At 40.8% G+C, this 17,340-nt stretch overlaps 2 protein-coding genes across 5 annotated transcripts in view; one reads left to right on the top strand and one right to left on the bottom strand.

Moving 5' to 3' along the window:
• Positions 1–2,562, bottom strand: part of SPTBN2 (spectrin beta, non-erythrocytic 2) — a 50,465-nt gene extending 47,903 nt beyond the window's left edge. For all 4 annotated transcript variants that reach the window (XM_087855058.1, XM_087855059.1, XM_087855056.1 and 1 more), the window contains exon 1: positions 2,391–2,562. The gene's annotated coding sequence lies outside the window, so the exon portion shown is untranslated. The remainder of the gene's footprint in view (positions 1–2,390) is intronic.
• A 714-nt stretch (positions 2,563–3,276) lies between these two features.
• The window catches only part of TOP6BL (TOP6B like initiator of meiotic double strand breaks), a 98,192-nt gene continuing 84,128 nt past the window's right edge, over positions 3,277–17,340 (top strand). Inside the window, exons 1-3 of the mRNA XM_087855066.1 lie at positions 3,277–3,398; positions 5,440–5,581; positions 10,495–10,548. Coding sequence (XP_087711192.1) covers positions 3,369–3,398; positions 5,440–5,581; positions 10,495–10,548 — 226 coding nt within the window. The 5' untranslated portion in view covers positions 3,277–3,368. The remainder of the gene's footprint in view (positions 3,399–5,439; positions 5,582–10,494; positions 10,549–17,340) is intronic.

Genomic DNA, 17,340 nt, shown 5'->3' on the forward strand with positions numbered 1-17,340 from the left:
GCAGGGGGAGTGGGAGAGGAAGAAGCAGACTCATAGCGGAGGAGCCTGATGTGGGGCTCGATCCCATAACGCCAGGATCACGCCCTGAACTAAAGGCAGACGCTTAACCGCTGTGCCACCCAGGCGCCCCAACAGTTAACCCTTTCTTATTGTGTGTATGGGAAACAGCCTTTTAAAATAGTTTCCCAGGGGGAAAGAAACTTCTCAAATGGATTTAGTTTTGCATCAGCCTCATAAGGGGTCCACAGGGATATTTTCCACTTAAGTTCCCATGGTCAATCTCTTCAGGGCCTTTGAATGCTCTAGGGGCAGCCTGAGAGCAAGGCAGACCTAAGAGGTGTCTAGGAATGATATACACAGAGAGGGCACATTCAAAAGGGAAAGGCAGCTCAGCAATTCCTAAAATGTCACTGTTCACCTGGTAGTATTTCTTAGGATGCTCTTGGTTCCACTTAAATCCTTGGGTTTGGGTCAGAATCAACCTGGGGCTCTTTAGACGGGGTCTCTTCTATCCAGAAAGGGGATTTCTTCTCAGAATAAACAGGATGTTCAAAGCAGACATGCAACACTATTCTAAATACTGAGGTGGGTGCAGGAATGCAAGCGGAATTAATATACCACTAAGTCTAAGGACTGGGGATAACTGGCCCCCTGAAGACACTGATAATAAGACCCTGAACACAAGGGCTGAAAATGTCCAGAGCAGCATCCAAAAGCTCCTTGGCTGACCTGGCTGACTAAGGTGACTTTAACCTTGGGCAGGTCACTTAATTTCTTTGGACCTCAAATTTCATCTACTGAAGATAATTGATAACCTCTACAGTCCCTTCTGGCTCTGACATTCTATTGCTCTAAGGATGGGGTCTGAGTAAGAACAATTTAAAAAAATGTGGGGTTCAATAGTATATTAGTTACTAGAACCCAAGCAGGATGGGTTAGGGAAGGGTTGGGAGCTGTGGCTCATTCAAACCTTAGTTTGTGGGAGAGAAGGGCATCTGAATTCATTGGGTCCTTAGTTTTTGAATGGGGGGGACTGGCTTTTCATGGCAACGTTACTGTTCCCATACTACAGAACTCTGAGACAAGCAATCACATCCAGGTGGGAGATGCACTGGGTAGCTGTAGGGGAGTGGAAAGAGGTGTTAAGAGATGTTGTTTGTTTCAGATTCTGGCCCTGCCATGTACAGCTCACTGTCATACAACCTCTTAATGGAACCTCATCTTCATTTTTTATAAAACAATGATAACACCTTCCATACAAAGTTGGGAGGATTACTTAAGACAAATAAGAAAAAGTGAAGACCACTTAGCACAGAGTAGAAGCCCACCAAATGTCAAGCCTGCATCAAACCTTGCCTAAAGGGGGCACCTGGCTGGCATCGTCAGTTGAGCACGGGACTCTTGATCTCAGGGTTATGAGTTCAAGCCTCATGTTGGGTGTGGAGCCTACCTTAAAACAAAAACAAACAAACAAACAAACAAACAAAAAACAAGCTTGCCTAACTGCAAGGGTTTATAGGATGATAGTCCTGATGGCAGGCCCTCTTATCAAAGGCTCCCTTCCTCACTTCTGTCTACACCTAGTATGGAAGGTGGCTGTGTCTTTGGCCTCCTCTGACTCTAGGATGGTGCTGGGTGTTCCACTGCATGTTCATCCCTGACGCTCACTCCAAGGCCAAGGGCTGGAAGCCAGGACAACCAACTCATCTGAAGTACCTCTACATTGGCAACTGTTCCTCTGCCCTTCATTCCCAATGCCACTCTCAAGGTGGGGCATTTCCTGCTGAACCAGAACTCTCTATGGGAAATACATTGAAGAGCCATCCTCAGCGCCTTGGTTCCTCACCCACGGATAATGAGTATAGTGAAGATAATAAGTATCTCATAGGATACTTGTGAGAGTGAAAAAACTTGTGTAAAGAGCCAGGGGTGTCAGACAACATGCAGTCATTCAATAAATGTGAGCTCCCCTCTCCTTGGCAACTCCTTTGCCTAAAGGAGCACTGGAGAGAGAGAAGAGGCAGGCTCCAATGATTCCCCGAATGCCAGCTCTCTTATCAAGTCTGAGATGGTTTTATGATGAATTTTCCAGAAATAAAAGTCTCCTTTCTCCAGTAGGCCTACCTGTGAGCAACTGAGATGGAGAGGGTGGTCAACGGGTGCCCAGCATGGACTGGCCAAGGCTATGATTCAGGTCTCAGCAGACATGTTCTTTGGAGTAGCACCAAGGCTGTACACTGGATGGGTACTCTGCCAGCTCCCCCATCTGTTCTGTCCAAGCCTGGCTTCTTGGAGCTGGGGTGGAAGAATTTCCCCTGAAGGAAAGCAGCCAACACCCTGTCCCACCCTTCTCCTTGGGCAACTCTTTGCCACACAGGAATCTCTCTCACCTGTTTTCTTTCAGCTGCCTGAGGAACCAGCTGCCAGGTTATCAGTTTGGGCTCAAGCCTCCGCTCGCCTCGTCGGTCCCTCCCTCAACCTGCCCAGAGTCCAGCGGCCGGTCTGGACTAATACCTTCCTTCCAGCTGGGAGCACTCTCTGAAAACCCCAGAGCGTGTCCTGTCTGCTGGAGCCCCGGAAAGCCACCTCCTGCCGTTGGCATATTTAGAGCAGAGCCAAACGTGGGGGCGGGACCTAGTCCCTGGCTGGGGCGCTTCCAGGTCCTGCCTAGAGCTGGCCAGGCACCTTGAGATTAGGCTGGGGACATGCTTGGGGCAGGTTGCCAGATAAAATACAGGACGCCCAGTTTTGAATTTCAGATGAGCGAATAATTTTTAAGTATACGTATGTCCCAAATATTTCATGGGATATATGTATAATTTTTTTTTTTAATCTGAAATTCAATTTTAACTGGTCCGTCCTGTATTTTTACTTGCTAAATCTGGGAACCAGAGGTTGGCCTAGGGCACTTGGGGTAGCCCCCGCAGGAGGTGAGACCGCTTGGGAGCCAAGAACCCGCTTGGGGATCCCGCACCGGGCCCCAGCAGCTTCTCCCGGCTGAGGGCTGCACCTCGGCGGGACCGTGGGAAAGTCTCTTTCCGGAGGAAGGAGAGTCTTGGCCTGGCCTCATTCCCGCTCGCCTCGAGCTTCAGTCGCCGGCCGCGGGTTCTCCTGAGCCCGGCGGCCCGCCCACCCGTCCGCCCACGGGCCCTCGCGAATCCCGGCACCTCCCCACCGGTCCTGGCAAGCCCCGGCGGTTCGCGGCCTGGGGGGCGGTGCAGCGCGAAGTGCGCAAGCGCAGCGGGCCGGTGGGCGGGGCGCGCGCGCGCGGGCGGGAAGAACGCCGAGCGCCCGGGCGTGGGCGCCCGCGGAGGTCGACGTCAGGGGTGACAGACGGCGGTGGGCGTCGCTACTGCTGCCCCCGCGCCATGGAGCGCACGGCCGTGGCAGTCTGCGAGGTGATGCCGGGGAGGGAGAGAAAACAGACAAGGACACTCTGGGAAGGGTTTTGTGAGGGGCCCGCGAAGTTTGGGCAGAGGGGTCTGGCGGTGCCTGAGGTGGGAATGAGGTGATTCGGTGAAAGCCCGCCGGCCGCACACGGGGCTGTGGGGAGCAGATGAGGGAGCGCTTGGAACATGCCCTCAGTTGGCGGGACGCCCCGCTTGACAGCCCAGAAAACCGAGGCCCGGGAGGCTGAAGTGTTTGCCAGGCGTTAGCGGACCAGGTTAGGGCCCAGAGATCAGCCTGGGGGCGCCGAGGGGGCGCGCAGTAAGGACAAATGGGCAGCCCCGGGCGGAAGGCGAGACCAGTGCGGGCGAAGTGGGAGTGAGGGAGAGTCGCTTGCAGCCGGCGGGTGGGCCACGGCGTGGGGCGCATTCCTGGGGCGGCCCCGAGCTGTCGGATGGTAGATGGCTGCGGTGCAGAGGCCTCCCCCGGTACCGACCACCCTGCGGACCGCAGAAGTTTCCTGCTCTGGAGGGTGGGACGGAACGGCAGCCACGCCACGTGGGTTCAGCCGTGGCAGCGCCCTCACAGCCGTCACCTGAGCGAATTTTTAGCCGCTGGTGTTGTAAGGGGTACTAGACAGAAAAACTGCAGGCCAGACGGGGTTGACCTACCTGACGGTCCTCTTGCTTCCTTCGTTATCCTCAAAGAAAGTTGGAGGATTCGATTTTAGAGACAGACGCTAGGCTAGAACCCAGAGCTTCTGACTCCCATGCCAGTCAGTGTTCTTTTCTCAACTGCTCTCTCACGGATAAAGACACTACGGGAAAATCTTAACGGAGGGGAGCGCACTGCGTCAGAGGATGTGTGAAGGAAAGTGTTAGATTGTAGGAACGTCCGGAAACCATTTTTATCAACTCTGGTACACTTTAGGATCTTCATTCCCAAGTTCTCTTACTGAGATCTCTTTGCCTTTAAGAAAAGGGGTAGTAATTTTCCCTATGGTACCTTACTCAGTGTGAAAGTGAGAATGTACTTTCATAAGTAATGGAATTAAATACAGTATATTTTAAATTTGTCTCATCAAGGTTGAATGATTTATCTAGACATCTTGGAAATCTTAAAACAAAATATTGTGTGCAGTCTTCACTGCAGATGAACTTATTTGAAATAAAAGCTAATGTCTATTAAGCATTTACTATTATATATGCAAGGCACCGTGTTAATCACTTTGCTCTTATTTTGTTTACATTTCACAGCAGCCATACCTGGTAGTTTTGTCCTCATTTTGGTAAATGAGGAAGCTGGGGTAGAGAGGAGTTAAATAACTTGCCCAAGATCACGTGGCACATCAGGGATTCAAACCCAGGCATCTTCCTCCAAAGCCAGCGTTCTTTTTTTTTTTTTTTTTAAGATTTTTATTTATTTATTTGACAGAGAGAGAGAGACAGCTAGCAAGAGAGGGAACACAAGCAGGGGCAGTGGGAGAGGAAGAAGCAGGCTCCCAGTGGAGGAGCCTGATGTGGGGCTCCATCCCAGGACTCCGGGATCACGCCCTGAGCCGAAGGCAGACGCTTAATGACTGAGCCACCCAGGCACCCCCAAAGCCAGTGTTCTTAACTAGTGTTCTGATACTCAGAAATGATGATTTAATGAAAAGTAAAGATGATTCATAACCAGATGCCGGTCTTATTCATAATCTTCATGCTGGTTTTTACTTGGGGAGAAAAAAAGAAACAGGAAAAACAAACTCCCACTTAATTTTTCCAAATTATTATTTCCAGATGAATTTACCCTTTGAATAAAGAATTTATTGTCTCCATTTCCTGTCTTGTGGGGCATTGTGTTAATTTCCTATGTCTCCTTTCTTATGTCACTTTTCTAGTTATTTTTTCTGTGTAGACACAATGCTTTGTTCTGAACAAAATGTAAGCCTGACATTTCACAAAAAATATTATTTTTTGGAAATTAGGATTGTTAACTCAACTGTGTCATATAAATTTGATATTACCATGATTTCTAAAGAATTCTTTCTTTGAATTGTGCCCTTTTCAGATTTTGAAATATTTAATAATTCACTGGAAGTGTGAAACAGCAGGAACATCAAAAGGAGCATTGCTAGAAGGACAGATAGTGATTTCCATGGAAGCATTAAATTCTAAGCACCAGGCAAATACTCTTCATTGTGTAACAACTAGTAAGTAGAGGAAGAAATATTGATTTTGTCTTTGTTTTGTTATGATTTATTATAGTTAATTTAAAAATTTAAGTTAGTCATAATCTTTTATCATGTTATCACTCCAGGGTTATTCCATAGTTTAAAAACTTAAATAATTATGTAATAAGTATCTGGTGATAGATTTACAAATATGTTATACAGGAAAGGGGAGTACAATGACTGTTATCAAAGGATTATTTATTTTACAGGCTTAAGAATTCTCAGAAACAATCTCCTTCTTGCTCTTGGTTTTAACCTCCTCTTTCACACAAAATTATATTATATTGACTTTTATCTCCTTTTACATGTCCAGCCTTTGGTAGTTGGAAGAAAGCCAAAAAATAAAAGAAGAGGAAAAGAAATAAAATGAAGAATGATGCATACTTTAATAATTCTAACTTGCAGTTAGTTTGAAAATAAACCTTTTCCATTTGGCTCTTATTCTCTCATTGTTTCTGCCTACACTCTTGGGGGAAAGCTGATGCATTGAGTGTCCCTGGAACAACGAATTTTCTTGAACTTTTGAAGTGATAACTTTTTTGTTTGGTTGTGTGTGTGTGAGAGAGAAAGAAGAGAGCGTGTGTGAGAGAGGAGAGTGTGTGTGTATATCTGTCTGTAGGTTTACTGAAGGATACGTTGGGATGAAGTTGTCCCGTCAGCCTTAGAGGAGTCATCTTGAGTCCCAGCTGAGACAGAATAGTACTTTAGGCTCTACAAGACATTGTGTCACTGAACTGGAATGCCCTGCCATCTCTTTGGGTACCTAGCAGTAAACATCTTTGAGAGAGATATGATAGGTTGGTTTGCTGTTACTGTGCATGAACTCCATTCTGAGTTCCCACCATTCATAAGAGGGTTTTGGTTAGCTAGATGGCTAGGGTGATGCTGGTCTGTATATGGTTGTGTTAGTTTATGCATTGATTCTAATCCAATAAACTGGCCAAGGTAGCAGGATTGATTTCACTGAAAGCAGAGGACTTGAGCCATAGTAGCTTTTGGCAAAAAAACCCAATTCCATAGGCATTTTGAACCCATGTGAAATACAGGGGCCTTTCTCTTCTCTTTATTGTCTTTATTGTCTCTGATCTTTAATAATTTTCATAATTTTTTGGTAGAAGGAAGGGTGATAAATGTTTATCATAAAACATTCCAACATTACAGACACGTATATTATGGAAAGTGAGACTTTCTAGTCATTTCATCCCTTGAGATAATTATTAATTAACGTTCAATATGCATTCTGCTAGGTATTTCTATGTGTAAATTCATAGCCTCTCACCAGGTAGAGAAAAAGCCAGATTGCAAGTGTTCTGGGATGGAGGGGTAAGAGAGATATCTCAGCATTCAGTCTTTATATTCATTCAGGCCAGTTATTTTTAATACAATTTTGGTCCTCAACACAAAAATCCATGCTTCTTCCTTCTCAAAGAATAACCCTTCCCCCACTCCCCGCCAAGGTTAGGAAGGGTCAGTCCCTAGAATGCTGAGTGGAGGAAAGAATCTAAAGATCTGACTACTTCTTAAATTCATTTTTTCAACTAACTCCCCTTATTTTAGCTCCCACCTCACCTCTAATTCCAGAAGTTTCTGATTCTACCATTCCTGAGTCTTTGGGGGATTTTGTTGCATCATTTGGGTTGTTTCTTGGCTTTTCCCTTTTCTGGATTATAATTCAATTTCTAAGGTCCCCTAAATCCTATCCCTAGTGCTTTTGCTTTTCAGTTTCTAGAATTTTACTATCATCATCTTTGTTTCTTCTCTGTCCTTCTGGGTTTATTCCTCTAAAAAATACCCCTTCTATTGTTTTATTGCAGTTTCAGGTGGTAGTAAAAATAATGGGTATGTTTAATCTGCCATCTTTTTTTTTCTTAAGAGTTTTTTATTTTATTATTTTATTTTATTTTTTAAAGATTTTTATTTATTTATTTGACAGAGAGAGAGACAGCCAGTGAGAGAGGGAACACAAGCAGGGGGAGTGGGAGAGGAAGAAGCAGGCTCCAAGCAGAGGAGCCCGATGTGGGGCTCGACCCCAGAACGCCAGGATCACGCCCTGAGCCGAAGGCAGACACCTAACGACTGAGCCACCCAGGCGCCCCTATTTATTTATTTTAGAGACAAGAGTTAGAGAGAGAGTTAGTGGGGGGAGGGCAGAGAGAGAGAGAATCTGAAGCAGGCTCCACACCCAGCATGGAGCTCCACATAGGGCTCGATCTCATGACTCTAATCAGCATCATGACCTGAGCTGAAACCAAGAGTCTGATGCCTAACCAACTGCCACTCAGGTGCCCCTCAGTCTGCCATCTTTACTTGAAAGTATGAAGTGGTGTGTTTGGTATGAAATCTCTGATGATGAAAAACCGTGTGTTAGTTATCTAGGGCTGCTATACCAACGTACCACAAACATAAAATAAATTTATTCCCTCACAGATATGGAGGCCAGAAGTCCAAAATCAAGGTCTAAGTAGAGTTGGTTCCTTCTGGAGACTCTGAGGGAGGAATCTATTCCATGCCTCTCTCTTTGCCCCTGTAGTTGCCAGCAAGCTCTTGGTGTTGACTTACAGGCATATCACTCCAGTCTCTGCCTCTACCTTCACGGGATAGTCTCTCTCTGTGTTTATCTGTGTCTGTGTCTCATGTAGGCTTCTTAAAAGGACACCAATTGGATTTAGGTCCACTCTAACCAGTATGACCTCATCTTAATTTGATTACATTTGTGAAGACCCTATTTCCAAATAAAGACATATTCACAAGTACTGGGGCTTAGTTCTTCAAAATCTCTTTCAGAGGCACAAAATTCAGCTCACAACACCAGCAAATTTTATTACTTGAATGATCCATCTATGAGAAACTGAGAGATCACTATATAGTTTTTTCATCAGTAATTGTTGAAGTCTTTAACATATTGTTTATTGCAGTGTTTTTCATAGTGTGCTACAGTGTGTTTATATGAGTTATGAAGAAGGAGTTATGTAGTCATATAAATTTGGGGAATGCTGGTTAAAATCAAACGAGGGATGCCTGGGTGGCTCACTTGGTTGAGCAACTGACTCTTGATTTCGTCTCAGGTCGTGATCTCAGGGTTGTGAGAATGAGCCCTGCTTTGGTGAGTGAGCCCTGTTTTACAAAAAAGTCTCTGTTATCTTTGAATTTGAAGGATAGCACTTTATTCTTTAGTACAGAGACATTAGAAGTATAGCTGAAAATTGGGGGCTGGAAGGGGTGTGGAGCAGGCAAGATAATTGCTCTTTGAATACGTTCACCAAAAGTGACTCATTCTCAACAATTGTTGATATGGTAGTTAAAATTAAAAAAGGATGTTTGAGGAAACAGTGTGACATACGCAATTGAAAAACATGATGAAAACACTGTGAGATATATAGGTTGTATTTTTGTTCTTATTAATGTCCAACTCCTCACTAATCACTAGTATAGGCCTGCCACCACCTGCCATCCCTGTCCCAGTGACCCACTCTCCTTAAGTTAGAACCAGTGTAAGCCTGTGAGGAATGTTAAGAAAAAAGAGATGATTATCTTTTTTTTTTTTTTTTTTTAAGATTTTATTTTTTATTTGGCAGAGCACAAGCAGGGACTTGGTGGAGGGAGAGGGAAAAACAGGCTCCCTGCTGAGCAGGGAGCCTTATGTGAGGCTCCATCCCAGGTCTCCAGGATCACGACCTGAGCTGAAGGCAGATGCTTAACTGACTGAGCCACCCAGGCACCCCGAGATGATTGTCTTTTATTGAATATTCTGTGCTACTTGGGCTCAGGCCTTTTGAAATACCATTTGTCTAGAATCATTCAAAATCTGGAAATGTAAAGCCCTGCTCCTAATAGCATTTCAGTAGAACTTTGTGATGATAGAAATGTTCTATATCTGTGCTGTTCAGTACCGTAGCCATTAGCCACACTTGGCTAATGACCACCTAAAATATGGCTAGTGTGACTGAGGAATCTTATTTTTCATTTAATTTAATTTAGCTAAATTTAAGTAGCCACATGTATCTAGTGACTACTGTATTTAGACAGCACACATTTAGAGAATGGTGTTGCTTGTCACTGTAGTTCTCAACCTTTATTCTCAACCTTTATCCCCTGCCTGAGGAATACACATTTCTAGAGGGATAGACACGTTTTCGTTGGTTCCTGTGGCAGTGATTCTTAGATTCTTAACTGTGAGTTAACCCTCTTGGAGAGAGATGTTCAATTTAGAAAAAGTCTCTAGGTGGTTCTGATCTTTTCTCCCTCTTAGGTGCCTGCTTCCTTCCTCACCCTCTTCCCCTGAAGAATCATTGCTCTAGAGGCACCTGGCTGGCTCAGTCAGTTGAGCATGTGACTCTTGATTTCAGGGTTGTGAGTTTGAGCCCCACGTTGGGGGTAGAGTTTACTCAAAAAAAATTTTAAAAAGATTGTTGGTCTAAATGTTCTCATGTTCAGAGTTAGAACTCTAGGTATGAAGAATTCTTACCTGATAGTCTAATATTTTCTACTAGAGAGGAAATTGTTTAAAAGAAGGGCCAAAATTTTTAATTGAATCTTATACTGGAATATGGGTTATTGGCATGATATATTCTGATTACTAGCTACAGTTTGCAGTCTTCCTATAATCCTTTCCTCTCAGGAATAATAATACCCAAGGAAGCAGTCCTGGTATTGAGTATAGGTGAAAAGACTTGCCATTTAGTTCTCATCTCTAAGAAGTTATTCTGCTACCAGAGAGTCATTGTAGCCTGATAATGCTGCTTTGGTGCCTGCATTTTTAGTAAATTCATTACAGAGTGGTCACCTTGTTTATGTTCTGTATCTATAAACAGTATTTTTAGGCTCCCATTAGATTCTTTAGATAAAATCTGTTTAATTGTTTGTGATATTTCTTTGTATTCTGTTTCTTACAGTTGCTTCTGCAGGAAGCATTTATGGTGGTTTGGTTCTCAAGAAGTTCCTAAAAGGTAAAGATAGAATTACTCTACTTTCATGAATTAAGTCTCTTCCTGGCAGTGAATTTGGTATTTTCTAAAACAGTCAAACTGAAAGATAGCGTTGCCAGATTTAGCAAATAAAAATACAGGATGCCCACTTAAATTTTAACTTCAGATAAACAATGAGTAATTTTGTAGTGTAAGTATGTTCCATGCAATATTTTATCCTGTATTTTATCTGGCAATCCTACTGAAAGATGATCTATGAAATTGTATAGATATAGGAATGAACAAGATACGTAGGTCTCTATAGCTTCTCTGAATACTCTGAATACAACCTCAGACAAAATTATCCCAGATATAAAATAAAATTTTGGGTAAAGTATTTGTTTCCATCTACCTCAAAGAAATAATGTGTGGAGAAGGCTTTACTGTAAATTTTTTTGGCAAGTATTAATACCGCATTCCACGTGCTGAGGTTGGTATGGTTTAGGAGCTTTTGGTGACCTTAGTTTTAGTTCTTTCCTTTGCCTTGAGAATAATCTAAATCAAAAGGACATACATTTATGTTAAGGAGATCAAAATGATCTGAGAACTGTTGTGCTTTCATGTTTATATTGTGTAGTTGTGTGGTTTGTAAATTATCCAATGGGCCTGTCTTTTCCTAATGTGTGGTTAATTTACAAATTTTACAAAATAATTTTGAAAAGAAAACTTCTCCAACTAAATTTGGAATATAAGTAGATTGTGGTTTTTTTTTTTTAACTGTACATTTGTCATTACTTTAAGAAAATGTGCTGTGTGTTAAATATGGAAACAAAAAACTACATTAGAGCAGTGTAGTATTATAAATGGTTATGAAATGTATTGCCATTGGACTATTTATTTTGCCATTGAACTTTAAAAAATGGCAGCGTTCCTTAGTGCTTTTTAAAAAGGCAATCAATTAAAAATTTTATTTAGATCCACATTTCCAGTAACCCAATTACTGCATAAACCAAAGTACCTTCCTTTATCTTGGTCGTATCAAAGAATAAGAAGAAATTATTTTTGCAACTCACAGGATGAGTGACTCTAAGGACATGAACATATAGGAGATAATTTTGCCTTTTGGAACTTCTTTTTTGAAGTAATTTTTATTTTTTTAAAGTTTTTATTTAAATTCCAGTTAACGTACAGGGTAATATTAGTTTCAGGTGTACAATTTAGTGATTCAGCATTACATACAACACTCAGTGCTCATCGCACTAAGCGCACTCTTTTTTTTAAAGATTTTATTTATTTATTTGAGATAGAGAGTGACAGAGCACAAGTGGAGGTCAGAGGGAGAGGGAGAAACAGGCTCCTCGATCCCAGGACCCTGGGACCATGACCTGAGCCGAAGGCAGACGCTTAACTGACTGAGCCACCCAGGTGCCACTCCCACCCCCACCAAGTGCACACCTTAAGTCCCATCACCTATTTTACCCATCCCCCCACCCACCTCTCCTCTGGTAACCATCAGTTTGTTCTCTTCTTGTTCTCTTTAGTCTGTTTCTTGGTTTATCTCTCTCTTTTTTCCTCTCTGCTCATTTATTTTGTTTCTTAAATTCTATATATGAGTGAAATCATATGGTATTTCTCTGACTTATTTTGCTTAGCATAATAGTCTCTAGTTGAATCCACATTGTTGCAAATGGCAAGATTTCATTCTTTTTTATGACTGAGTGATATTCCAGTGTGTGTGTGTGTATACATATATATACATATTTGTGTGTGTATGTATATATATATACATGTGTATATATATATATGTACATATATATACACATACGTACACACACACACACACACACATACATATAGGCCATATCTTCTTTAGCCATTCATCAGTCAATGGACATTTGGGCTATTTCCATAATTTGGCTATTGTAGATAATGCTGCTATAAACATTGGGCTGCATGTATCCCTTTGAATTAGTATTTTTGTATCCTTTGGTAAATACCTAGTAGTGCAGTGGTTGGAGCATAGGGTAGTTGTATTTTTAACTTTTTGAGGAACCTCCATACTCTTTTCCAGGGTGGCTGTACCAGTTTGTTGAAGTAATTTTTAGTTTAAGCATGGGGATTTAAAAGTGTTTGCTTGCTAAATTAAGGGTCATCAGGTATATTTCCCTTTGCCTTTGAAATTGTCTTAGCCCTCTGAATCTACTTTCTGGTAGTCTGAATCCTGGATATTTTAAAAAGATTTTATTTATTTATTCATTTAAGGGAGTGGAGGGGGAGGAAGAGAGAGAGAGGGACAAGTGGATTCTGCACTGAGTGCAGAGCCCAGCACAGGGCTAGATCCCACGACCCTGAGATCATGACCTGAGCAGAAACCAAGAGTTAGATGTTTAACTGACTGAGCCACCCAGGTGCCCCTGTATCCTAGATTCTTAATGGACCTCAGCTTTTTGCTCTGTGATCCTAATTTTCTTTATTTCTTTTTAAAAATTTTTATTATTTATTTATTCATTTTTAAAAAAGATTTTATTAGAGAGCATGCACACGAGCCGGGGTGTGGGGAGGGGCAGAGGAAGAAGGACAAACAGACTCTACCAAGCAGGGAGCCTGATGTGGGCTCAATCCCAGGACCCTGGGACCATGACCTGAGTCAAAGGCAGACAGTTAACTGACTGAGCCACCCAGGCCCCCTGATCTTAGGTTCTTCTTGGTGTGCACACATTTGAAATCAGTAATTGTGGAGGAAAAGTAATATCTATAACGAATACTCTGTGGAAGCTTGGGTAGAATGTTCTCCCTGTGGTAATCATCATAATGATGATTTATTGAGCATTAACTATACACTGAGCCTTGTGCTTGACATAGAGGGGTTACAGAGATGATCAAGACAGATTTGGTTTCTCCCCTTAGGCACATACCTAAGCTATTTTAATCACTTAATTCTACTGCCTCCCAAAGCCTATGTCTAGAAAAAAGGGAGAATCAGCTTATTGTCCTAGAGAATTTGCTCTGATTCTAAGACTTTTGGGAAACCTGAGTCCAGCTTTAAGAATCATGAGTTGACTGCCTCAAAACCATCTGTTCTATATATCAATCTTTAGTGCTCTTCTTTTTTGAATTCTGCCCTTTAGACGCAGAGTATGGAAAGATCATTCCTAATGCCACTGCTTTAGTTAATATGTGTGAAAGTGCTTTGAAAGAAGTGAAACGCCACATAAATAACAGGGAGTATTGTTATTATTAGCACTAAAGAGGATATAGTAATATTTCCTGAAACATAAACCTATACTTACCACGCCTGTACAGTCAGTGGTCAGATTGTACATAATATAATTTCTTCAATTAATATTTGTGAAAGTGTTTTGAAAAAAGTGAAAACCTATGCAGATACAAGGGAATAGTTTTATTATCACTGTTAATACCTGGAGAGAAGATATTGAGTTGAATTTAGGTTATGGAATAACCACCTGTTATTATGCTAATACAAAATTTAGACAGTTTGTGTCATGGTAACTTAGTTTTAATTTAATTATTTTAAAAGCTCACAGCAATTTTATGCATATTTATTTATCTCTTTTTATATCCTTGTGGTAAAATACAGGTGGCTAACTTTTTGTACAAAGAAGAGGTACTGCATATCAAGTACACAATAAAAATTGAGTCATTTGATCATAGTCAATCACATTTTAGTAGCCAACTTCAACCTGTCTACTTTCCAGGCTCATAATACTAACCTCAGGTCAATAATGCTATTTATTTTTACTAATTAGTAACAAAAATGACTCAGTGAAACTCACAAAGGAAATTGTCCAAGTTTAAGATTTAAATCCCTTAGCTCCCTGGCTTATGCACCATTAATTACGCCTCTATTATTATCATTTATTTAGCATTCCTCTAACATTATTAACAAGCTGCTTTAAATTGGTCCATTCACAAATCTTTACACTGTTTAATTAGCCTCGTTAGGAAGTCTTTGGTGGCTGATTCATGAACCATCAGATTTCCAGATGTTAAAAAAAATTACTTATTATACAAAATGAATAGTATGCTTCTGAATTCACTTTATGTTCTGTTCTTTGCTTGGTTGATGTCTCTCAGTGCCTAAAATAAGGTGTGATCTCTCTTTGGGGAACTGTGCTGTTGTAGCCATCCAGCTTTAGTTTTCTTTACTCTTCAGTCTATTCTATCAGGATTGCATCAAGGTACTTTTTCTCTGGATCTGGAATACTTCAGATCAATTTGTATACAAACAGGCTCTTATTTTTGGGTGTTTTATTTATGTTGGATTAAGAAATAGTGACCAAGATAATCTCCCCATTTTATTTCCTCTCTAATGGTTTATGTTCTCTTTCTTGCTCGGTTTCTTCTCTGGTTCCTAACTATTCTTTTATCCAGAAAACCTTTAGTTGAACATATACCTTGCCACAGGAAGTCATAGGGAGAGGTAGCTCTGAAAATAAAATATAATGTGATAAGTACTATAATGGAGGTATGTATAGTCAAGGTGCTTCTTTGGTAACCCAGAGGATAGTCCTTAAAGTTCAGTCACCAATATATGCCTTTCTTCCATTCATTATTCTATATTATTATTCTATATTTACTTTGGATAGCTTTTCTACATTTGAAGTTTTAATATCATTTCTATGCTGATGAGACTTATTTTTTTCCTCTCTATCACTACCATGTTTCCAGCTTTGATTGTCAATTAAACTATTCCATTTGAAGGTTCCTTTGAAATATATGTGCAACATACCTAAAATGAGTTTCATTTTCTTGCAACTAACTTGCTCTGTAATGTCTCCATTTCTTTCAATGATACTAATATTCATAATTTTCCAGGCTTATAAATTTTGAGGTTTTTTAAACATTCTCTTTTTTCTTTTTTCCATTATCTAATCTGATTGAATTTTTGTTAATTCTCCTTTTATTGTATAGAATTATTATTTATTCAAATATGTATAAATTTAAATATATCTTTAAGTTCCTATCTTGATGACTCCCAATTGCTTATTAGGATAAGACATCTCAGACCAGATGTGAGGTCTTCTGTCAACTAGAATAACTTTTGTACTTTGAAGGATGATGTCCATTATATAGATAAATTCTTATGCGTTTAAAAATTCTCATTACTTCATATTAATATATGTATTGTTATTCTGCATGATATGCTTATCCATTAATGTAGAAATTCATTTTATACCCATTTATATATATACTTATCCATTTATGTAGAACTGCTTCTATCATAAATATCTATCTGGCAAAACATGATGGTTTTAGTTTGTCCTTCTTGTCCAAATCTAGAAGCTACTTCCTATCATGTCCTTACTCTAGTGAAGAAAAGAAAAAAAAAGAAAGGGTAGAAGATGAGGGAATATGAAAAAGGCCATGTTTATAGGTCCCTATTTTGCTGTTTCTTTCTTGTTTCTTCCATTCATATTATTTTGATTTCTGTTTTCTTTTTAATTACCTCCTCCTCATTCCCATGTTTATTGACATAATTTAACTCTTTTGTAAAATACAGTTTAACCAGTCATGTTCAAGTGTTTTTCCCAAATCAGAAAATTTACAGCCTTCTTTTTTTTCCATCAGAAGACTAGATAAGAGTATTAGCCCTTGAAAGTAGGGAAGACAGCTGTGCTATTGATGTATCGTTATATGATTGTGATAGTCTAGTTTTTGCCTCTTCTCTGTACTCCACCCTTTTTTTTTTTTAAGATTTTATTTATTTTTTTGACAGAGATAGAGACAGCCAGCGAGAGAGGGAACACAAGCAGGGGGAGTGGGAGAGGAAGAAGCAGACTCATAATGGAGGAGCCTGATGTGGGGCTCGATCCCACAATGCTGGGATCACGCCCTGAGCCGAAGGCAGACACTTAACCGCTGTGCCACCCAGGCGCCCCTGTACTCCACCCTTTTGCTGTCAGGGAGAATTTACAAAAAAGTTTAGTTTAATTTTGTCCTTTTTGTTAATTGTTGTGAAAGGAAGTGGGGAGTCATGCTTTCTGTACATTAGGGAAATTGATGGGTCCAGGCTTGCTTATCAGTGAGTGAGAAATTCACAATGGTGAACTCTTGGATGTCTGACTTAATACTTATTTTTAAATCTGAGATTCTCATATTCAAAGATTATCTATTATAATTTCATATCTTAGAAGATCAGCAACTCTAAGACTCAGTACTCATCTAACACTTTTTCCCCAGGAGCTCATTTTGTAGATGTGATCTCATTCATGCTCCAGAGGTAGGTCAGCATTATGTGTTATCATGATTTCTCTTTCCGAGATGAGGAAACTGAGCTTTACCTCAGCCTCATACATTAAGTTTAGAAGTAAGGGAAGAATTTGTGGGCTCGTAGGTCGTTGGTTACCCTGTGAGTCCACATTTAATCCTCAAACTTTTGATACGTCCTTAACAATTTCTTGCTGCTAAATTTGCATAACATGTGGCAAGATTTTATAAAGAGAAGATTGAAGATCAAGAGAAGTTAAAATATATGAATTTGTTGGGTTGCCTGTCTAGCTCAGTCTGTGGAACATGTGACTCTTGATCTCAGGGATGTGAGTTTGAGCCCCATGTTGGCTGTAGGGATTACTGAAAAAATGAATTTGTCTTCTTTTCCTTCCTTAATATTTCTTTACTCTTTTCCCTGTTAAATGTATCTAATCATACTTCATTATTGGGAATATGTTTAAGATTTGATATGAAGGGAAAGGAGATGGAAAGGACATGAACGTTGACATCTTTCTCTTCCTTTTGAGGTTGGGTAGGTAGAGGAGGAAGAAAAGGAGAGCTCTCAACATCAGAGATCCTGGAAGTTGGCTCATCCTCTAGGCA

This window comes from Ursus americanus, chromosome 24 (assembly GCF_024610735.1).
Source record: "Ursus americanus isolate L20-20 chromosome 24, mUrsAme1.1.p, whole genome shotgun sequence".
In the NCBI taxonomy this organism is placed as follows: Eukaryota; Metazoa; Chordata; class Mammalia; order Carnivora; family Ursidae; genus Ursus; species Ursus americanus.